General features: G+C 33.1%; 3 protein-coding genes across 11 annotated transcripts in view; 1 reads left to right on the top strand and 2 right to left on the bottom strand.

The window, feature by feature from the left end:
* The window catches only part of Lmpt (four and a half LIM domains protein limpet), a 133,031-nt gene extending 129,584 nt beyond the window's left edge, over positions 1 to 3,447 (top strand). For all 9 annotated transcript variants that reach the window (XM_089700509.1, XM_089700506.1, XM_089700504.1 and 6 more), the window contains 3 exons: positions 1,169 to 1,338; positions 2,072 to 2,258; positions 2,832 to 3,447. In XM_089700509.1, the coding sequence (XP_089556635.1) occupies positions 1,169 to 1,338; positions 2,072 to 2,258; positions 2,832 to 2,989 (515 nt within the window). In that variant the 3' untranslated portion in view covers positions 2,990 to 3,447. The remainder of the gene's footprint in view (positions 1 to 1,168; positions 1,339 to 2,071; positions 2,259 to 2,831) is intronic.
* Positions 3,448 to 4,598: 1,151 nt separating this feature from the next.
* Positions 4,599 to 7,533, bottom strand: kri (uracil phosphoribosyltransferase krishah). Its single transcript, XM_089700522.1, has 4 exons — positions 7,311 to 7,533; positions 6,740 to 6,932; positions 6,220 to 6,387; positions 4,599 to 5,998 (listed from the first exon to the last, which is right to left on the bottom strand). The coding sequence occupies exons 1-4, from the start codon at positions 7,436 to 7,438 to the stop codon at positions 5,816 to 5,818; spliced, it is 672 nt and encodes a 223-aa protein (XP_089556648.1). The 5' UTR covers positions 7,439 to 7,533; the 3' UTR covers positions 4,599 to 5,815.
* A 2,012-nt stretch (positions 7,534 to 9,545) lies between these two features.
* Baldspot (elongation of very long chain fatty acids protein baldspot) overlaps positions 9,546 to 24,414 on the bottom strand; it is a 61,613-nt gene continuing 46,744 nt past the window's right edge. The window contains exons 3-4 of the mRNA XM_089700517.1: positions 17,212 to 17,433; positions 9,546 to 14,174 (exon numbers count right to left, since the gene is read on the bottom strand). Coding sequence (XP_089556643.1) covers positions 13,802 to 14,174; positions 17,212 to 17,433 — 595 coding nt within the window. The 3' untranslated portion in view covers positions 9,546 to 13,801. The remainder of the gene's footprint in view (positions 14,175 to 17,211; positions 17,434 to 24,414) is intronic.

The following is a 24,414-nucleotide window of genomic DNA, read 5'->3' on the forward strand; positions in this document are numbered from 1 at the left end:
GCGATTTAGTGCGATATAAAAACGACGGAATGGTTGAACTTTTTGTTTCATATTGCCTATTGTGATATTCAGGTAAAAATGAAAGAATGCGGTTATATAAGTTCTCTAAGAAATTTATGTTTTATCAAAAACTTAAAAAGATTTTAGTATTTTTCTATCTAAATAATAATAAACAAGGCAACACCAATATCAATACTTGGAACCACATTTTATTTAAATAATATATGAATTAATAAGTATAAAATATATCTAGTTGAAAATTATATTTTCTGTTGGAAGACGTTGGTGACCTAAATCGTCTAGACAAGGTCAATTGTGCCATGCTCATAAAAATATGACATGGTAATAGAATACTCTGATGTGAAACACATCTAACGTATGCAATATATAACTAAAATATATCTAAACAAAAATCACAGGTTTATCACCTTTACTCAGACCGTGACAGTTGCATTAGTTTAACAAAAGTTTAAATTATCTACCTATTTAAAGCACAATAATTTATTGACTATACAGTTTATATTTTAAAGGCAATTGGCTCATTTCATACTCATTAATTCAGCCCTTGACCAAGTCCAACAAAGGTTTCTTATTCCATTTTATTTCTTTACATTATTACCGTATTTCTCCGACTGTTTAATTAGTAATTACGATCCAGACGGAGCCATGATGTAATTCTTAAGTTGTAACGAATCCCATCAAAGGTTATGTTTATTTTGTTTACGCCTTGAACTGTAGCAATTACGCATCAAAGTAATTTAAAGTATAATCAAGAAATTTAGATGTCTTCTTTAGTGATGATTTCTTGGAAGATTCTTCTTCTGTTTTTTTATCAATTTACAAACTAATAAATATTAGTACCTATAAACTGCAGTAGGTAGTCACTTCATGACATGTAGATTGTAGTACCTACACATAGGTAGTACATAATATTATAATGTCATCAAAGATACACTGTCTAGTAGAGCAACTCATATAATTATAGAGCAACAAACACTTCACTGTCGAAATAACGATTTGACTAAAATATAGTCCCTTTAGGAAAAAGCAGATAATTGTTCCCTATTCAAAAATCCTTATTTTTGTCAGAAACAATCAAGGCATATTCTATCGTACCTATCTATCTGTAGTTCTATAGACAATTTCTAAACCATATATCCACCAATAGGAACCAAGAAGATGGAGTACAAGACAAGGCAGTGGCACGAGAAGTGCTTCTGCTGCGTGGTGTGCAAGAACCCGATTGGCACCAAGAGCTTCATCCCGCGTGAGCAGGAGATCTACTGCGCTGGTTGCTATGAGGACAAGTTCGCTACTCGCTGCGTCAAGTGTAACAAGGTGAGTGCTAAATGTAGGATTTAGAAGGCTTAAAGTTAGAACTTTATAAAAGGGGAAAAATAATTACGTATGTTCTGGTGAGGGGCTGATAATAAGCTCCTATTTTGCTTGAAAATAAGGTAGCAAATAGCTATAACTCCTCTATAACGCTTAATTTATTCTGTGAACTTAGTTTTGGGAATATGTAATAGATATTGGGACTTTCATGGGGCTTTCATATACTTGTTATTGTGGTAATGAAGTTAGATGTATAACTTTGTTACTAACACTTTACGAAGAACATTCGTACCGGATAAAACCGTGGGAGTGTTGGGTGGCAATGATTCCCCCTAATGGGCCTAATGTCTATGTTGCTTCCTTTTTATATCGAACAATAATCAGTTATAATTTTAAATACTATTTCATATATTTTATATAATGAAAAATACTTACTTATACCATATTGTTGCTGTATTAAATACCTAATTCGTTTTAATATCTACTTTATTTTAACTACTACAAAATTATTACACGGTACTGGTAATCTCATAATATAGCTTTGGAACTATTTACCACCTGGTGTTCCCGAACAACTACGACATTAGGGCCTTCAAGAAAAGAGCTTATTTCCTTTGGTGGTGCTTTGCCGTCTATAAAAGGCCGGCAAAGCACCTTTTGTTTAACATAAGGTGCTTTGCCGGCCCCTTTGCTTCTGACATTAAAAAAAATGTCATATTCAATTACCAATTTCCAGATCATAACGCAAGGCGGCGTAACGTACAAGAGCGAGCCGTGGCACCGCGAGTGCTTCACGTGCACGAACTGCGACACGTCGCTCGCCGGCCAGCGCTTCACGTCGCGCGACGAGAAGCCGTACTGCGCGGACTGCTTCGGCGAGCTGTTCGCGAAGCGCTGCACGTCTTGCACCAAGCCTATCACTGGTTAGTGTGATGTTTTTTTTCTTATTTTTGTGTGGTGTTTCTCAATGTTAGCCAGGGCTTCTACATTTGAACGCGGACGCGGGGGTGAACTGAAGGTTCACGGTGGTAACGACATGCGGGCGGGCGTCCCCCCCCCCCACGAGGATCTCGAACCTCGGCTTGGGCTGTCGCTTGAGTGGAGGGGGCCAGAAGGGCCCTAATCGGACGGTGGTTAGTGTGAACTGATAGAGTATTGAATACATTGTTGTATTTTTTGACTTTGATTAAGTATAACATGTGATAAGAATATGGGCCTATTTCACTATTATTTTAAGCGATGCTCGCTGCTTGAAACGTACATAAAAACATTCCTAGTTTCATTCACACTTTTGTAATTTTAGAAAATTGTAGGAATTTTTTCAATATCAATTTAATATTATTACAGTATGTGTGTACTGATAGCATAATTTAATTTAAATAAAACTTTTACCCCCTATTGTTACGAGTATTGAATTTTCAGTAATGGCTGTATACCAAATACTTTGTTTGATTTTCCGAAACTAAAGCTTCCATTTTAATTAACTTTACCACCAGGCATCGGCGGCACCCGCTTCATATCGTTCGAAGACCGCCACTGGCACAACGACTGTTTCATATGCGCTATGTGCAAGACCTCACTCGTGGGCAAAGGGTTCATCACCGACGGGCCTGACGTCATCTGCCCGGAGTGCGCCAAACAGAAGCTCATGTAAATACTCGCCCGAGCCCTCTCGCAATACCGACGACTTCGAGCGCTATAATAAATAAATAAATAATATCTAATCTGTGCTGTCAGCTGTCAAACTCGATTCTCTATCTGTGCTTGACGAGTGGATTTTGACATGTGACATTCGTTTGCTTATGTTTTTCTGTTTATGTTTACTTTTCAAATAAAAAGTGAAATGTTTCTGAATTAAATAAACAGCTAATTAATCTTGGCAGCACTACTAACGCCAAAATATTGTTAACGATTCTTCCCACTCGTCAAAACATCTGTCGGAATTAATATTAAATGCACAAACGGATCTGGACACATTGGCGAATAGCTTTTTGCTAAAAAAGCTTGCTTTCGATGCGTGTACTAACGGAACCTAATGTATTTTTGTGCTTGTGCAGCGACAATACCGTCCTGCCCCTAGTCGCTAATGCGAGAGATTGGATCGCGAACAAATTGAAACAAATGCCCTGCGACCAACTGTTCGACCTCGCGAACACAACACGTCTCTTAACGATATTTTTATATAAAAAAATCCCTACAAAAATCACAAAAAAATGTGGATGCACAAAACGAGTATTTAATTTCGCTTTTTTACTGAATGTTTATTTAAGGTGTTTATATATTTTGATTGTTTAATCGTTACTAAACATCGACATAAATCGTGTATTTATCGAACATCTATTTAATCGCTAATCGCCGTATTATTTCGCTTTGGCTGTTGTATTTAGTCCTTTAGGTGAGACCTAAGTTGTCAATCTACCTAGTGCAATTCACACGATGCCTTAATAACATATCTAAGTCAATTTTGAGGGTATATATTTTGTGTTGTACCTGTAACCATTATTATCTATTCAACAACACAATTATACATCTCGTGCTAAATGTATGTAGTTTTCGAGTTTTTATTATTAGATTATTATGTCATAAATAAGTGCTTTCATTGTTTAATGCATAACATAGAGTTAAGTGTAAGGATTTTATCGACAGAGTAACATATATTTAATATGTTTATATTTAAGTATTTATTAAAACGGAAGTATGTGGAGTCGATGGTGTTACCATATTATAACGTTGAGATTTCTAGCTGTGCGTTGCCATACGCACCATCGACGTAGCTTCCTAACACTAAATTGTTGACATAATGTCTAGTTTTTACTAATAAAATAATAATATAATAAAAAAATATTTTTGTTCTCGGATAGGAATCAATTGTGTTACAATAATGTAAATGTTATATCTATTTTTACATGATAATGATATTTTTCTAGTGTAGTGTATTTAAGAGAATAACATCTGTGTATCGAAGCGACCACAACAAGTCAGGGGAACACTTTTAAGGGTTAATTGTTAAGGGATAAATTATTCAAATGTTGATGAAAGATTATATTTATAATGTGTACACATTAAACTGCTTAGCTGTGTGATCTGATCTAATATTCTTGTATTTATCTACCCATAGATTGTATTATACTATGAAACTGAATTAAATTATCAAAAGTAACTTCATTGTTCGTTATTATTTATTATCCTTTCCTCTCCTCCTTACGCCAAATAAAACAACACGATTCAGTAAAATTTTATATTTCGTATTTTTCAAGATCTAAATTCTAAATAATACTTTAATAGTTAATGACTTCACTTATACATAGTTTACATTTAAATTATACAGTACAGCAATATGCAAGATCAAGATATAATAGCTTGTTAATAAAGTGGAAATAACAAACATAAATAAGCTTGAAATTGATATATTTGGTTTTATCGCATTCAAACGCTTTACAAATATAAATTTATAAAAAATAGAAAAAATTCGATCACGAGGCGGGACTCGAACCCGCGCGGTGTGTTCCTTAGACACATAAAAAACTGAAAGAATAAAATAAAATCGATTGCTCTGGCGGGTCACGAGTGGCTGAGATGGTCAGGCATCCGCCCCGGAATGGCGCGAAAGGATGCGGGTTCGAGTCCCGCCTCGTTATCGATTTTTTTCTATTCTTTATAAATGTATATAGATATAAATAAGCTTTAGTATTCTAATTATATATCATAGTACAACTGCCATAGAAAAATATTGGTTAGGGTTATGTTGGTGCACACAACCATCTTATTTGTGAAAAGTCCATAATAGCAAGTTGCTTTTAGTATTCAAAATTGAAAGAAAACACAACAAATCTATATTATGTAGAAAAATGTTATTTATAGCTGATTCACAACAGGAAAAATAAATTATAAGCAGCCTATAATTATATTGCGTAAATACTTTCATAACTCATATAAGTGTTATGGTGAAAAGTGTTTGTTTTTGGGATAAAATTCAGTCGTAAAAATGGACATTACACTTAATTCTCAATATACTTTAATAAACAATGTTTATATGTTTATGCAAGCTACACGTAGTAATATGTTATTTTACAATTCAATGTCAAAAGAACAAAAAGCTAAGTACTTGGTAATATACTTTATTTAATTTAATTGCCTAATATATTTATTTTTAAGGAGTAGGTGTAAACTTGTGAAACATAACCATAGTGCTTTCATTCGAATATTATTGAGAAAGTCTTTATTTAGCAAACTGAATTTAATATAATAACTGCTAATTCGAATTTAGCAACTGTTACATTAGATGCAAATATAATATTTTCCTCCAAAGTTTTTTTGTTCTCAAGTCGAAACATTTATTTCGACTAGATTGATGTTTCTGAACAACATGTTAATATGAACCATTAAAAAAATACACAAACACTTGTTCAAAACATTTCTTGCCAACAAACAAAACACTATGGTTTTAATCTTAAATAGTTTACGCCTCCTCATCCTCGCATCAATCAGTCCCAAAATACTTTTGCCCAAAATGATTTGGAGCAACAGGGTGTAGTTCAGAGGTTAGGATCTTCATCTTTGGTACATAGTCGACCACTGCTTGTGCGGCCGCGGGGGTGCAGAATAGATTTGAGAGTATTATACTTTCTTCTTTCACACCATGCTGTGTGAGGACGTTTACCGCCTGAAATAAGTGGATTTTAATTAGCACATAAAGTTTAGTATAGGTAGTATATAAAACGTTATTAGTGCTAGGCATATAATAATAATAATAAAATAACTAAAGCATACCTAATAAATAAATGGTAAAAATGTTTCTAATAAAAATGGTATAAGTAACAATATTTTAAGGTCATATTATTGACTCTTTAATTATAATGTTTAGAAGAGAATTTATAATCATACCTGTTTAACAGTATTGCCAGTTGACATAATAGGATACATAAGAAGTACTTGTCGTCTAGCGATGTCTTCAGGGAACTTTGCGTACACCACATGAGCTTCATGTGTATCATTGTCACTCTCTACTAGGATCTTGCCAATGCGAATTGAGCGACAGCAGTCACGGAGACCCTGAAAATATATAATTTATTATTGAATTTCATGGCATGCAATTTTTTTGGAATTAGGAGAGCAAGCTGTCAAGTATTTTTGAACTTGTAGTATTTTAATTATGCTAATATAAAAAATATAGCTAGCTCTGGAAGAAGCTATATTTTTATTTTCACAAAGAAGCTATATTTCTTATTCTATGTTGAACAACTTTTGAAACTAATGATTCTTAATTATTGAATGAATTGTTGATTTAAAAAACAAAGAAGGATATTAAGTATAAGCCAGTATTATGTGTGTTTAACTTCATATTCATATTCACTGTCATCCATTGAATAAAATATGGAAAAAAAATTTGCTTATAAAAACCTACCTGCTCCATAGCTTCTCCGGAACGTACAATAGACACCCCACAGTTTCCAGACCCATATTTTAGACCCTTGTATAAAGCTCCTGTTGGTGTGATCACCTCACAATCGGTGAATGGCAGCTTGTTCAGACTTTCCTCAATGACTAGACGTATCAAACGATCGGCATAAAATTTAAAATCGCTACGAGTCGTATTTCTGAAATATTGTAACATGTTGGTATTGAAATTTATATCCTTTCAAATGAAAGCAACTAAATAATTATAATTTTCTGACCAACACTAAAAACTTTTTGCTATTTACAGCTTTACATAGGGCAAGTGAAACTCCAACTGTTATGTTGCAATCTTTAGATATTTAAATAAAAATGAGAGTAGTTGTTGCAGAGGATTGATAAAAATGGGTAAAACATGCCATGAAAAATCTAGTCAAATATATTTAGCAAGTATTCAATGAAAAATATAGCGTGCCGTATAGTATATGAATGTAAATAGTGTATTGAGCTAAGTGAACCATGAATAAATGCTCGAATTTCATTTATTTGCATCCTATCTCTACAAAATGGGATAACCTTACTTGTCACGCAAAATGGTTTGCAATTCCTTGATATTGTCGTTGGATGGTAGCAACGTTAAACTGTCGCCAAAATGTTCCTTCACATCATTCGCATCCCACTGCCTAATATCGTTGTCAATTATATCCATTTTAGAATCAAATATCAATTGGTCAACGTGAAAATACGAAAATACAACGTTGAATATTTCACAGCAATCTGTCAAGGGAATGTTTTTACTTTTCAATGTCAACAAAACTCCGTCAAGATTGTCAATATCAGCTGTGATTACGTTCAGAAACTTGTCATTGACGTCAACAGCTATGTCATATAAATTAAAATGTTAGGTTCATTCCGTAGACAGAGAAATCAAAATTTTCCCTCACACGGTAACCCTAAATATTGTGACGTATTCTTTTTTATCTCTTTCTGCGACACGCATTGCCGGTGTCTATTGGATTCTCTAGAGCAGGCTCCAAGGAGATGTTCGTTTGCAAAAATAGCGGACCTAAATCTGACTTCTGATATATATTGTATAGGTCCCAGACATCCTATAGACAGATGTTGCCAACCAGTTTTGTGGTCCCCCTGCCCGCACCCCGGTAATTAAATATGGCATACAAAGAAAAAAATAAAAATTTCCAAAACATGCCGTGTGGGGTATCAAATGAAAGAGCTTATTTAGTAGATCACGAATATATAGCATACTATATACATTTCTTACACTTTCTCTAAGATTTTTTAGAAAATTTACGAAAATGGTCCATTTTTGAGTTAACTTTAAACCACTATGGATTGAAAACTCATGAATATATTTTTTAAATTATTATTTTAAATAATTAACAATAGTCCATTGTTTATGATTCAATAGTTCGTAATATAATATAAGTGAGCTATGTGGTGGATTTGATGAAAATAACTATATACTATATGAACTTGAAAATATACTCGCCATCTTTGAATGCTCCCCCCACTCCCCCATGCAACTATTTCACTGTACGAAATATTGAATCGTAAACAATGGACTATTGTTAATTATTTAAAATAATAATTTAAAAAATATATTCATGAGTTTTCAATCTATAGTGGTTTAAAGTTAACTCAAAAATGGACCATTTTCGTAAATTTTCTAAAAAATCTTAGAGAAAGTGTAAGAAATGTATATAGTATGCTATATATTCGTGATCTACTCAATAAGCTCTTTCATTTGATACCCCACACGGCATGTTTTGGAAATTTTTATTTTTTTCTTTGTATGCCATATTTAATTACCGGGGTGCGGGCAGGGGGACCACAAAACTGGTTGGCAACATCTGTCTATAGGATGTCTGGGATCTATACAATATTTATCAGAAGTCAGATTTAGGTCCGCGATTTTTGCAAACGAAACTCCACTGAGAGTCCGGTCTACTCTGTCTACGGTTCATTCAGATCTTAGAACGATCATCGTACTTCAATTTTGCCTTAAAAATTATAAATATCAGAATTTACTCAATTTATATGGATAGTACCTGACCTTATATTATATTGTACTTTCCCAATCTCTTATTGTACTTGGATGGTCAAAACAAGAGGTCATAAACTTCAATTGATAATAAATCATTATATATAAATTAAGCGCCTGCGTTTTCCACTGTCCATCTGCACGACGTTCGCAGTGGTGGGGGTGCTCGCTAGACGAAAAATTGGTCGTGCAAATCCAGCAACATAATAATAATTATTGACGTACGTCAAAACTATTCACTGTCGTATTGCGTCGTGCATCGTTTATGACTTTACCGGGCTCGGAGCAATTCTAGTTAATTGCTCCGAGTTAACGGGACATACAGCCAAATGGACCGTGTATAGGGCGCTTTATAATTGTTATGACACTGTCATATTGAGATTAGAGGTTTTGCATGTGTGAGTTACAGCCAAAAGTACAGAAGCCGCCGCGGCCGACTTCATGTGATGTGCATGCGCTGCGTTTAACAGAAAACTGTATTTAATCCGGTAAGCCAATCAAAAGATGCTCCGCGCTCTTAGCCGGCATCTTATCTACACTATTCTTGTACACTCACACAAATGCAAAGCTCAGCTTATACCTCACGGACTGACGACTGTTCCTACATCAGTCATCATTATAAAATATTAGAGGGTGCTACACTGCACTTTGATGATGGTGCAAATAGGAGCAACTGTTATAGAACATGTGTATTGTATTATTGAATACACATTTAAAAACAAAATTAAAAATAACAAGAAATAAAACACATAAATACGCATTAACGCTTTATTTGCCCACAAAATACAAATTAATGATTGCATGTTGTATGTTTCCAATCCTCTTACACACCTATGATACAATCGACTATTGGCATTGAGTTTGTGACAAAACATTCCACAAAAATATATCTTCGAATATAGGACTGCGATTGCTATCTTCTAGCTAGGCTGAACCACGATTCTCATGTAAATGCAAGAAAAGTTAATAAAAATTATCAATAAATGCCTCATACCTATACTATGTTAAGACCGAGAAATGTACTGTTTCGACTACACGATTTGCATTGAAACTGTGTATAAATATACATATTTAAATTGCTTTTATTGATAGACAGAAGGTAAACTTCAAATTAAGAGAGCACAAATTAGATATATCCCTGATACCTAAATAAAATCGCCACAACATGCTTAATTTGAAATAATTATTCCTTTAGTAAAATACAGTCACTTCTGAGAAAAAGCACCAATAAAGAATAGAATTAAAATGGCGACCGTTGGCATTTAATGTTCTCATCGTGCAAACAAGATAGCAAGCGTACAAACGTCAATGTGCAAGTGAGACGACATACGATCGGACGCCATCGATGATTCGATTCTTTATTGTCACTGTTAACTTATACACATAGTGTAACTAAATAAAGTATGCCCGCATACTATTTAAATTCAATGGATCATTTTTCCATCCAGTATTTACTTTAAAATTATTTAAGATATTAATGTTTTTGTGTAGCTTTCGGAACGAAAGTAGCTACGAAGAAAAAAAACATTATTTACACATATTATGTCTTGTTCAATTTTCAATGTAATGCATTTTTACCTAAAGAGGAATTTTGACATTTACATGGTTTTATTATTACCTCTCGTAAATTCTGGGAATATTTACAATATGGGAGTCTTCCTTATTCATATTTTTACAAAGATTTATATTTGAAATGTGTTAAGAAGCACCAATCGAATTTTATAGTGCGATAGAATATGCACACATACAAATACAATGGAACATATTGTAAAGGAATTATTGTATAATATTGTAATTATAGCGAACAATACATTCAAACATAAAACAATATTGTATCAACAAATACTTATCAATGAAAAATATACTACAATTTGACATTGTGCATGAAAAATAAAATAGAAAAAAAAACAATGTAAACTATTTTACAAAGCGTATAAAAATTTATAACAATAAATAACAATTCGCAATTATAAAGAAATACCGACGGTGTTTAAAGCCTAGCTCGTTCGGAACACTTTTTTTCGTGACACATCATTTCTCTGTATTCAACGCGTATTTAAATGCTCTGACTTTGACACAAGGAGATTAATTTGGGGCTTATAAAGATTGATTATATTATTATTATAAACTTTTATAGAGATAAGAAGAAGCTATGAGTCATTCAGCAAACTACAACTATTAACCTGGTATATTTTTCTCTCATATAGAAATGATTGTCACGAAATAAAGTGCGCTTTACATAGTGATGCTATGAACCCAATCTATTCTCGTACAGAATTCGGATGAAAAATTAAAAACCCATATCGTCTACATCATGATTTCTATGGATTAGTCCACGCGGACAACATACTAACACCAGTTTATCTAGAACTTTCTATACGAAATTGACCTGGCCTAAACTATAAGAACTGATCGTCATCACTCTATCGTTAAATTTACTGTACTCATTTTGTTATAACCCGCGTCAATAAAGAATGGAATTATAAAACGGCTGACATCTATCCCCTTCACACATATCACTTCTCTACAATACAACATGTTGTTAGAGAGAGAAGGAGATAGACCAGCAGCCGCATATACATTCCCTTCTTTATTTGTTAAGGTTATACTTACTTAATCAATTACATATTTTATTATTGCAAGACAACATGACGATCGTCCCTTGGTTCTAAACTATCGCGAGACTGACGCTGGTCATTAAGCGGACTTTATCTAGTATATCTAAAAATTTTTGTTAGATTCATTTAATGTAAATATTTTTCAATATATTATTATTGCATTGAATTAGTACTTCTTTCTATGGCGTACAAGTATGTATGTGTACTTGTAAATTGTAATACTTCAAACATCTAACTTTCTAATATTTTTGACATTCCAATGAAAACACAGTCTTGTCGACGCGGAATTGTTCTATAATATTTTTTCTAATTGAACTATTTCGACACGATTTCCCTCTTTATCCATTCTCAACGAGAGAACAACTAACGCTAAAACCTAAGCTTTGTACACATTTGTTTGGCTAAAGCAAAAAATTACCACGAGCCATTTTTTATTCCATAACTTTATCCATCATCCTGGTCATAATATAAAAGGGTCAAAAATTTGTACCTAGACAAGCGGTATTTAAAATCATTTAGAAATTTCAATCAAGCTGTACTCGTCAGGGGGCTTTTATAAAATACATATACAGAGCTGTTAATACCACTAACCGTCGTACTAAATAATAATTTAGTAATAAGTTATTAAATATTGATGAATATGAAAAATCTGATTATAATAACAACGTTTAAATATTAAATATTTTTCTATTATTTGGCCTCTATGTTTCGTGTATTTTATAGACAGCCCCCTATAGCTTAACTCCGCTAATTACAACATACTTTGTGCACTTGTCATACAAGCGTATCAAAGTATCGAACTACCCTCGCCTAATAAAATTTTCTTGCGAAGTCTCTGTGCGAGGTACTCTGTACACGCTAACACGTATTCAAACTGATGCTGCGTGTACGCAGGTGTCAGGCGTAAACAACAATTACTCTGTACAGGTAAACCTACCCTTTTACAAATAAATTACATATTATAATCACTCATTTAAGTAATAAATACGATAAACAACAACAATATGTCGAATGCTCCTACATTGGCTTGCGGTATATGGTAAATAAGTAGATGCAACACTGGAGTATAAACGGTTATGTAACATATTACGGTACCATAGTATTTAGTTTCGAAATAAATAAAAACGAAACGTGTAAAAACCTATGTATTCTTTGTTCAACCAATGTAGAAGCGTTCCAAACTTTGATTGGAGAATAACAGATTCGGTAAACTCGAAGGAAAGTTTCTGTGACTGAGCATGTAAAGTTTCGATTGTTACAAATCCCGGCTATATAATTTGAGCTTTAACACCTACGCAATAAGATTGCTTTTCTCCAACCAAAGATCCCTACACTAAGAGGCGCCGTCGTTTGAAGCGTTATCTAAGCATTACCCCGCACATATTCTAGCATGGAATGTTACAACGGCCGCCTTTAGACAAACACCGATTGAAAATTTCAACTTTTAATATAAGTTGTATAGACTATTACATATCAATTGTTATTTAGTGTTGATGTGATTTCTTTACACGAAATGTTTTTAATTGAACCATCTGTATTATTTGCATATATCTTCTCTTAATAAGCTATAATTATTTTGTTCTATTGTACGGTAACAAAAGGTCTATATTCATGGTATATCAAAACATTAGTTTATTAAACAAGTTTAAAATCTTACCCACCACAAATAACCCCTTCCACCTTCAAACGAAATCTATTCTTGCGAGTGCTTCGCCTATTTTCAATTTATCAAATCATTAAAGCTAGTGTTAATGTGGTTTAGACTTAGATAAAAGCGAAAACGTGCGAATATGCATACCCTTGAGAGATAAGCGCTGTAAAGGTCACCGATACCCTGACAACAGTGCCTGAACAGCTACTGTCACAATATATGACTATCTTGAGGAATAATCATTTAGGTATTATAGGTCAATAGCAGGATAAGGCGGCTAAGGCAATATTTAGTATAATTTTTTATTCCTCGGTGTACTGTAATTGATAGTACGTTAATCCTAACTATTTTTTGTAGGGTATCACTAATTCGTTTGTTTAAGCAGATGTAAATCATAGTTTGAATAATTATATTTCGTAATTGACACACTTGTAGGTCAAAGGTACAACGAGTTTTGGCCTACTTAAGTGCCTACAACTTATTCAATCAGATGACAGCCAATTAACAGCTAATTTGCTCGAATCATATAAACTAGTAAATAAATACACTAAAAAACAACGCTGCGATAATTGCAATTCCCACGCGTGTTTCTCGCGTGACCGTTCATGTACATGTAAAAAACTGTAGCTATCATGCGCCCGCACGCGCAGGCGCGCTATCACAACAACACGTGAAGCGATTAAAGTTGAAATTATTCAATCGGCGCCAAATAACCTGTACAATTAATATCACAGACGGCGACTAGTGGACCACGCCGTTCCTCTGTCGCGGGTAGCCGTTGTACTCGGCGGAGAAGTCGCTCTTCTTCGTGGGCACTTCCGAGATCGAGGGCTCGACCTTCGACTTCTTGCCGGGCTTCGGCGAGAGGTAGGCTTTGTAGAAGAACCTGGCGAACAGGACGAAGTACGAGAAGTACATGGCCATCGAGAGCTTGATGTTGATCTGGCTGATGCCGCACGTGTGCGAGGGCGAGCTAGACATGTAGTTGTGCGCCCAGATGTTGATCGCGCACCCCACGATCATCTGCGTTAGCTGCAGGAACGTGATCGTCATCGCGAGGAACTTGGGCGGGTACTTGCCCATGCTCACCAGCGCGTAGTACGAGTACATCACACTGAAAAGAGAAACAAACAATTAACTTACATACAATCTTGCTAATGTATGATCAACCAAAGGTGATCGGTAGGGTCAAGCAAGTCAAGTTGACAAACATTTTAATCTCCTACGTGCTCACGTGAAAATCTATAGATACATTTTATTAATTAAATGTTTGCTCATGATAGATTATGAATTTATTGCTTGCCAATATTTGATAGCCTGAATAAGAAATGACCTTTTACAGAAACATGATAAATGTTCTTTCCGTTCTGTCCGGTCTGGTTTGTATAATGGTCTGTCTCTCCGGAGACTGTTATCTGACTGTTAGATCCCGCAAAATGGATGTTAAAACTACAACTTCTTGCATGGTTCCTTCTTCTCTCCCCTCTTAGTTTACACAACAAATGCAATAAAATTAATTGTGTGCAAAGTGTAGCGATAAAATTTGTTGATCACAACGCATCGCATCTAGATACATGACGGCATGAAGGAAAGTTTGCTCGCGGCCTTTGACTGCCACTGATAATAACATCTGATGATCTTAGTGGAGTCAGAGTCGCGTGATCGCTATTTAACGGCCACCAATAAACAATTACGTGATCGATAGATGAAACGCGGGAAATTATTCGAGAACGTGTGACCTTAGCAATAAAGTGTTTATTTCAGATGTTGGTTTCATAGGTTATCTGTTTTCATTGCGAGATTGTAACGTGTATCGATGATCAAATATGTGAAAATATTTACAAGTTATGTATAAGACTTTCAATTGTTTTATTTTAAGCGAACGAAAACATTTCAACTACCTACCATATTTTGTAGGTACTACAATACATCTCTTTGGCCGCCATACAATTGCAATGGCTTATATTAAAGTTATAAAAACTATTATATTTTTAACAAAGAAAACAAATCATGACTGGCTAAATTCAAACTACCTACTTAAAAATAAATTTTAATATTTATATTATATTAATTATGTTAATTAACTAATTAAGTTAGTTAATAGAACTCAAAAAGTATTTTACATCGGACCCGGAGTTGATATCAATTTGTGAGAATAAATGAAATTACACGTTTTTATTTATTTAAAAAAGTATTTAAATGGTTCCTATACTAAATTTGGTGCACAATTAACACTATAATCTATTTAATGTGCATTTAAATGAGTTAGGACGCCTAAATATTTAATAATAATTATAAATCTACTGTAATGGGGCTTTTGTTATATTTCAAATGTGATGAGATAATTTTTCGCAGCCATTTTTTGCAGCGTAGGTATTATTTTTTATAGGAATGTTCTACAAACTGCATGTTTTGAATATTAAATGATTGAAACCATTTCCGTTTAAGGAACTGTCGTGATGTGGGAAGATACGAAAAAAATCTTAAATTTAATATGTAATAACTAATAACATACAAGGGAGCTCAATAATGCAGCTCCTTTTTACATAGGATTATTAATATATTCAGAAAGATTTTTAAAATCAATAATTAATGCTTAACGAAATATTTTATTTCGTAACAAGCGCTACTACTATTTAAAAAATTTGAATGATACCTACTTAATTCTAAAAACTTTTAATTTTTACATATTTAATAAAAAGGACACTGGATTATTATCTATATATCGATAACTATAAAATAAAAGAACGTACAACCTTACGTCAATGTACGTTATTTATTTATTTTAAGCCGTTCAATTCCTTTGAGCATTTGAGACATACCTAAATAAAATATTTCAATTAATACATTTTATATTGTTCTGAGAGCATCGGCATTTCAAGGTCTTTAAAAACACATTTCCATAAAATATAATAATATAGGTATATTGAATTAATTAACTACCTACGTAACTTTGAACGTATGTAAATAATTTTCTCATTTTTTAATGAAAGAATCAATTATTTTCTTTCACGTGCATACAATGACTTCTTAAAAGAAATATAATATGCATTTGGAAATTAAATTAATTATAAAAAAAATACAATCCGGTATTTTACCTATATCATGATTCGTGTCAAAACAAAGTTTAATTTTCGATTTCGATATGTATGTAAATGACATTAGAATTGTTTTAATTTAAAGACAAACTAGCATATTTATATTTTATATATATACAGGATTTAGCTATAAATTCCTTATTTACATACTCGACAAACTCCAAGTCCTATCTCAAAAAAATAAACTGTATTTATAATGGTGTATATATACTGTATATATCAGTAACTAACATTATCCAAACGCTTCAATCTATAGTTCGCTAAAGTATTTGAAAAATTCCGCAAAATATAAGTTTCATGAATCTCTAAACTCTAAAGTAAAAGTCTATTTGTGAAAACTGAAGTGACTTAGAAGCGAACATTTTGCTTGGTTATTTAAAAAATAAATAAATAGGTACCAAATTCCGTAAAAATATTTTAGATTTACCTAAATATTCACTTTGTATCATTCTAATTCAAACCTATATCATTCTGAATAAGATAGAAAATAAAAGAAATAATTTTCAACAGAAAATACACGTGCCAGCCTAATTCATAAAACAAATATATTATTCAGCCAACATGTCGCTCGAACAAGAATTCGTTTAACTTATTTGGCATATGCCCAAGCGGTTATCGAAAACTTCTAACATCTCCTTCGTAAATAAGTCAGGTATAAGCAAACATATCCAGTATTTTTAAAACAAATTTCAAGTGTTTGCTATAAAATATAATGATAATTCGTATAATTTGAAGAGAATAGCACTGGTAACTACGGCCCAATATACCTTCTTAGTTACTTAGGTATTTGTTTAAATTGCCTGGAAGTCGCTACGAAGCGACGGTTTACAACATTGGTAGTGTCTGCTTTTAAGTTAACATCAATTAAATATACACTAAATTGCGTGGAAGAAAACGCTAGGTACTAAGCGACACCTCCAACATTTGTTGTGTATGGAATTAGTTCACGCATTATAAATCTACAATGAAATCGCTACGAAGCGATACAGCCTCCAACATTTGTTGTCTTTTTAAGTTCACACCTCATAAATCTAAATTAGTCTTAAAACTCACCTGTGCACAAAATAGTTCATATTGACGAACCAGCGCGCGGATGACGTGTACTCCGTGAACGAGAACCAGGTGTACAGCAGCACGGTGATGTGGTGGTACCAGTGGAGGAAGATCAGCGGCTTCTTGCGCAGCACTATGAACACTGTGTCCCCTAGCTCAGGTACTTTGGAGAGGACGAACATCGTCGTCCAGAAGCCGGACACTTTGTCTTGTTCTATGAAGCTGGAATGGAGATATGGCTATGTTAGTTGTGTTTTGTTGAAAATTGGCGTATTTACGATTATAAGATTAGGTTAAGTACATGATATTTAAAGATAGTGTTTTACTATGAGAGGACGAACGTCGTCGTCTAAAAACCGAACACATTGTCCTACTCTATAAAGCTGGAAGCTGGTGTTTTTGATTTATTTAACGTTTATTCAATCAAAACATTATCACAGTAAACAGATCGATTTTTTGTTGATTTTTGAAGTCACCGCTCACCAAGGAAGTGAAATAAGACATTCATAATTATTATACTTTAATATACGATAAAGAGAATGATAAATACCTATCGGATAGATTGATATTAATAATACTTATTTATCTTTATTAAATATGAAATCAAAATAAAAAGGCTTTATTTCATGTTTGCGTTTATTTATTTTAATTAGACTCCATAATTAAAATTATCAGAAAATATATGGTTTATTATACTTTCTTTCAATTTAAAACAGACACCATTCATTCTCAAAAAAACCCGTCATAGTAAATTATCTTTATAATACAAGTTTATACAATCAAGATAGAGTAATTAACCAACATTTAGTCTGTCTCTGTATTTACAATTTACTCTATCTTCTCTGTAATTTAATTGTAAAACCTCTTGGATAAGCAATAAAATACCTAAACATTTCAAGGTAACATTCATAACTATCAACAATACCTATCCTTGTTTTATAATAACTAATATATCGTTTATCTCGTTAGCTATTCATTAATACCGTTAATGCCAATTAAAATGTATGCAATTTGTAATTAATCGTCAGCAAAAAATACTACTATATAAATATATAAAAATACTATTTAGAAAAAGTTCATTAGAAATACCAATATTATGCTTCATTTATCGTTACATGACAATGAATAAAGACAGGGCTTTTTTTATTTAATCGATCTTATGCGACTTCTTTAACATTTTTATAGTATTTATTGCGATTTATTCAAGAAAAAATGTGTACTTACGTACATTAATAAAAAATTATACATAAGCAGAGTTACATGAGCACGCCGTACAAAAAACGTCGATACTTTAGAAGTATTTCAATAAAAAATTCATTATCTCGACGTGCGACAAAAAGACCCTTTTTTAAACACATGTAAATTATTGAGAGGACAAGGGCGAAAAGCTCAAACGACTTTATAGTTTATACGTATTCAAACAGAAAGTATCGTTGGCCAGTTTCCCAGCCGCCAGGTGAAGTTGGCTACATCTAATAATAAAATCCTGCAAATATAAACCCCAAAGTTTGAATGGATAGGTACTTGTTGATCTTCAAACTTAAACTATTGGATTTAGCTCGGATTTCGCATGCAAATAGACAATCGTTGGGATTTGTTACAGCTAGACCATTCCAAAAACACTCTAATAACATTGTTTTAAATACACACCTAAAAACAGTTTATGACGAAATATTAATGGATCAAAGCAATTGACAAAATGAGCGTATGTGCCGAACACACGTGTCAGAAGTAAAACTTGTTTGGCAAAATTTAAAGACTTGGCAAAATTCCAAAACATCAAAATCGTCGCCTTACTCCATGACGTGACGGTATTGCCATGACGCGATCTTGAAATTTTACTCTCAACGCGCCTAAAGAAGTTTCTCTTCAAAAAAAATCTATTAATATAGGTACCTGTCCCCTTATAAAAGCAAAAATTCATAAACTGAACAGATCAAAAGTTGTAACCGCGCACAGCTGCAGTTAATAGAATACACGCGTGCATTACGTCAATTACAGTAATAGTGCACTAGATAGCGTGTTATATAACTGGAGAAAAATTGCATGCGTCGGGTTAAATAGGAAATATCGCTATAAGTAATTTGTTAATTCTTCAAGTGATCCACTCAACCTTGAAACTGTGAAGTTTTTTCTTAAGAGTTTTCATCTTATTATCATGAAAGTATTAAAAACTTGTATCTGATGGATAGAGTGGTTTGTTTTAAGTTATTTATAGATTACGGCCTAAAAAATATTTTATATACATATTTGTTTAGTGTAAAAACGGAAATTGTTGTAAATCGATGGCATAAAAATTGAAAAATTAATATTGAATATTAATTTTTGCGCTTTCATCAACCTCGATGTTATTTATTTAGTATTAAATTCAAATTAAAACTTTCTTTATACTCACTTTAAAATTTATATAAATACTAGGTTTCCGCCCGCGGCTTCGCCCGCGCAGTCAAAGAAAAACCCGCATAGTTCCCGTTCCCGTGGAATTTCCGGGATTGCGTCATTTTCCCGGGATTAAAAGTAGCCTATGTCCTTTCTCGGGTATCAAAATATCTCCATACCAAATTTCATTAAAATTGGTTCAGTAGTTTAGGCGTGATTGAGTAACAGACAGACAGACAGAGTTACTTTCGCATTTATCATATTAAGTATGGATGCAGATGCTGCTAAAAGAATATAAGAAAATTAATAAGATTGGTAACATATCATTGGTTAAAATACTTAATACAGGGGACATGAAAATCCTCTTTCATTGAAGTTGATTAAAACAAATGAAAGTACTCATATTTGATAACGAAAAATAAAATTAATTACGTAATTTATATTCATTGTTATTAGTTTAATACCTTTATTTATTAACCGTTTTTCAAGAATGAAACTTAAAGATAACAATATCTTTTACAAACAGTAGGTACACATAAAAATAATTTACATATTTCAGTTTCAGTTCTTACGATAATATTTATATATAACTATGTATTTATATCCTTGCAATGTTCCTTCGTGTTTTTAACATATTATACGCGAAAATCTTCTAAGATCGCATGTCATATGTAATCACGCAAGGCACATTAACGTTTATGGTTATCATTGTAAATAATACTATCGTAATTGACCTAAGTTCATAGAAATTGATGCAATATCGCAATGGTATAAATATGAAGGTTCTTTGAAGGTGGCACAAAAATGGACCCTGTCTAGCCGACGTCTGGGATAACAAAACAATTATAATGTACTGAGAATTCTGAGGTCTTTTTCTATTTGAAGTTTTCGTTCTAGGCATTCTATTAAAAATATTTTAGTACCTTTTTGAGACATGGCATATTAGATCATTAATAAAATGTGTGATAGTTTATACTCTATATATTTTTAGCTTGAATTCACGAAAATTAATTTAAATTCTATTTAAAACTCAAATCAATTAGTATTTAAATGACATTCATATTATTATAAGTTAGGTATGCGGTGCTATATTTGTATTTGCATAGTATAATATGTTTTGTACTCCTATAATTTATGTCAATAATATGGAAATTCATATTTATGCAAATAAAGTTTATTATCATTACGACATGTGTTATGATGAACAATCTAAAGAAATAATTTTCAAATGCAAGATGGAAAATATGTGTTTAAAGTCAACTATATTTACAATTATTATTGGTATAAATACTGTGTAATTGAAAATATATCTATTTTTTTCCCCAATAGTACCTTGTATTTAACTACCAATTAGGCCATATCTATAGGTTGTAATCTCCAATACACATGCAATAAAATTACATATTTCCCTTATTATTATTAATATAAACTTGAGTATTATTAATAAGTCTCATTAAAACATACTTCATACGTAGATAGAAAGTGGTAAATAATACGCATACAATTAATCTTCATGGCAACAACGGGCCAATTACATTCCATTTATTCACAATGTAAAGTATATTATTACATAACTCTGAAGAAAAGTACCTTTTGATACCTTATTCTACTTTTGCTTAGAGAATACAACAAGGTACTAAAGATAATATGTGAATTAGCTCAGTAGGACATATTTTGTGAAAAAATACGGACTTGTATTAGTAATAAAAATCGGTTTTGATTATAAAATTCTATGGAATACAGAGGTTCACATAAGTGAGCAAGCGTGGTCAATGCTATTGTGCATATTGTAAGTAAGGAGAACTAAAGTGGATTTAAAACCCCACTTATGTACTGGAAAATATTATGTGAATGATTTTTTGCGTTTTTCTCGTAATCTAAAATCTCGTTAAATTCGGACCTTGGAGGCCAGGCTATAAGGCAAAGATACCCTGAAAGATGGATTGGTCTTTGCGGTCGAGGTGACGCCAGCCTTATTCATATAGCCCCCTAGATCCTCTGATCTAGGGGGCTATCACTACCTCCCAGATCCAGGATATCACTACTTCTTGGGACACCCTGTAGTAAACATTATATACCAAACGTTACGTCTAAAATATTGCAATTGCTCGAATAAAATTTAAATTTCAACAGCCGTCTCAAAACTTATTTCTAACTTCACACACCATATCGCTTGCCACGTCCAGCGATCCATATCTGAGATTGGCAGTAATTCAATTCCCTCGCTAGGAGTTGAGTTTCCATTACACGAAATATTACAATCGCCTTATATTACTCACTTCCTTCGAATATATTTCTGGACAGTGGTTACTGCTTACGATTAGAACATGTAGTTTCTAAGAAACCTAGATTTTGAAGGTGATATTCTTCATATTATGATTGTAATTGTTTAATTGTGTACGTTTTAATTGAACGGAGGAATTTATGATCAATTAAAATACAATTAATCCTGGCTAAGTAAAACTGAAAGGAACATGCAATTAGTCCACTTACCTAGTGTCTCAGTTATCCCACTAATATTATAAATGCAAAATTTTGTGAGGATGTATATCCATCCGGATAGATGAATGTTTGTTACTATCTCACGCAAATACTACTGAACCAATTACAATGATTTAGTATGTAGATAGCTGAAGACCTAGAAGGCTAGAATAAGACATAGGCTATTCTTATTATTTCGGAAATCCCACAGGAACTGGAACTATGGGGCTATCCTCAAAAACGCGGGTAAAGCCGCGGGCGGAAATCTAGTCCAGGTATAAAAATGTCAGTCTCATCTCTATTAGTAGAGGTCAGAATAATGCAGTTACTTCAGTTACAGAAATTTGATTGTTACGAAAAATCTTTACTAATATTATAAAGCTCAAGAGTTTGTTTGTTTGAACGCGGTAATCTCAGGAACTACTGGTCCAATTTGAAAAATTATCTAGAAAGGCTATATATCATTACGCTAAGATCAACAGGAGCGGAGCCAGGCGAGTGAAACCGCGAAGCGCAGCTAGTAACTTATACTTACGTTGAAGTTTTGGGAGAGAAATAGAGAATACAAATAAAAAAATCATGCACTGCGATGCGCAAGCGTTATACAATTCACACCGGTTTATCATAAACAGCGATCTCTATTATCCATTTATCAACTCGAAGTAAACAATAGTCCATACCTACATCACCTAATATTGGCATAGGGCAGGGTTGGCAAATGTTATAAACACACACACAAGCCAAATTAGCATTGCTGTAATTCGCTTTTATTAAGTTTCTACATAATTGCTGATAGAGACTAGAATTTAATTATAATAATTTTAAATCGTTAAAATAATACAAATGACGTCATTGAGTTATTTATATCGCTTGAATATTAAAGTATTAAACAATATCAGCTTGATGTTCCGATCACTTTAAGGAATGCCTAGTTACGTTTAGGCTATAAAATTTAAATCAAGTTTAAAATCGATTAAGTCTATAATTCTTAAATGACGTCATTTAAATATATCCTACGATTGACGTCATCTATAGTAATCTAAATTATGGTACAGACCTCAGTATCGTCCCGTTACATTTTACGATAAATATTCCCAAAACATGTATTTTTGTTCAACGTAGATGTTGACTTAAGCAATTTATGAGCTGGAAACCACACAGATTTAATATACCAACGTCAGAAAAACATCCTTTTTCCACGATTTGATACAGAAAAGTGTAAACAAATAACAGAACGTATCACGATTCACGACATTGGACGTCTTTACTTAACATATTTTTGATACAACAGGTTATGTGTATATTTAACAATTAGGTACTTCAAAAACCTACTAGGTACTATTCATATATGGGCATTATGGAATCAAATCATAATATTCATAATTAACATAAAGAGTAGCTGTAATTGATACATAGTTCATCGACTATCCATAAGAGGACGTTCTATACGTTCAGAGGTGTGTTCATTTACCCCTTCTACAACAAACAATACCCAGACAAGACAGTACATAAAACCTCCACCTCTTGCCCATAATCCATAAGCGGCGCGTAATAAAAAATTCACTACGCGAAAACTGTCGTCCCACTGACCGAGGCGGGGCCCAGTTAGAAAGCGTTCGTTATGCAATGTGAAAAACGACGGCCTCAATTAACACCGAGATGTTTGTAATTGCCCTCATGATGTAATACATCTCGGAAAATACGGATCGAGTTTTTTATCCACACCTTACCTATGTTTGCGTCGTAAAAACAAAAGATATATGGAAATATTTCGTAGGTAAGTCGGAATATAACAATAAACAAGTAACAACTATGGAGTGGCGGATTATCGCAAATGCGTAAACTATACTTATAAAGCTGACGTGTTTATTTGTTGTGTACTTGTGTTGTAGAACACGCCAATCTCAGGACCCATAGGTTCCGATTAGAAAAATTATTTCAGTGTTAGATAGCCCATTTATCGGGGAAGCCTTATACTATAAGGCTTATAGGCTATATTATATTATCACGCTAAGATCTACATGAGTGGCTCAGGTAAAACCCAGCAGCGGCAGCCGGCACAGCTAATATTTTATATTATATGAATACGCAGTGGGTCGTCTTCTCGCACGAATTTTAAAGTGTGCACTCCACGTGTTTCAATGATACATATATGTCGTTGTTTTCATATTATAATGAAGATTTGTCGAATGTCTATTTCATCGTGATACGTGCAGTGGAACCTGTAAAGGATCGTGAGTATGACAAGGTTAAATTGCGACTACTGGATGATTTATTTAATACAATAATACGACAGAGAAAATCATTTATGCACCCAGAAACATTTCTCATAAAACACAACAA

Source organism: Colias philodice, chromosome 11 (genome assembly GCF_061535455.1).
Source record: "Colias philodice isolate Cphi_HAF_F1 chromosome 11, ilColPhil1 Martin Lab GWU primary, whole genome shotgun sequence".
Lineage (NCBI taxonomy): Eukaryota > Metazoa > Arthropoda > Insecta > Lepidoptera > Pieridae > Colias > Colias philodice.

What these genes read in the sequence shown, in the direction of transcription:
- kri (XM_089700522.1), bottom strand. Translation starts at nt 7,438, where the DNA reads ATGGATATAATTGACAACGATATTAGGCAGTGGGATGCGAATGATGTG. An exon ending in CCGGAGAAGCTATGGAGCAG is followed by an intron (nt 6,388 to 6,739) that starts GTAGGTTTTTAT and finishes ATATATTTTCAG; the next exon opens with GGTCTCCGTGACTGCTGTCG. An exon ending in CTGGCAATACTGTTAAACAG is followed by an intron (nt 5,999 to 6,219) that starts GTATGATTATAA and finishes CACTTATTTCAG; the next exon opens with GCGGTAAACGTCCTCACACA.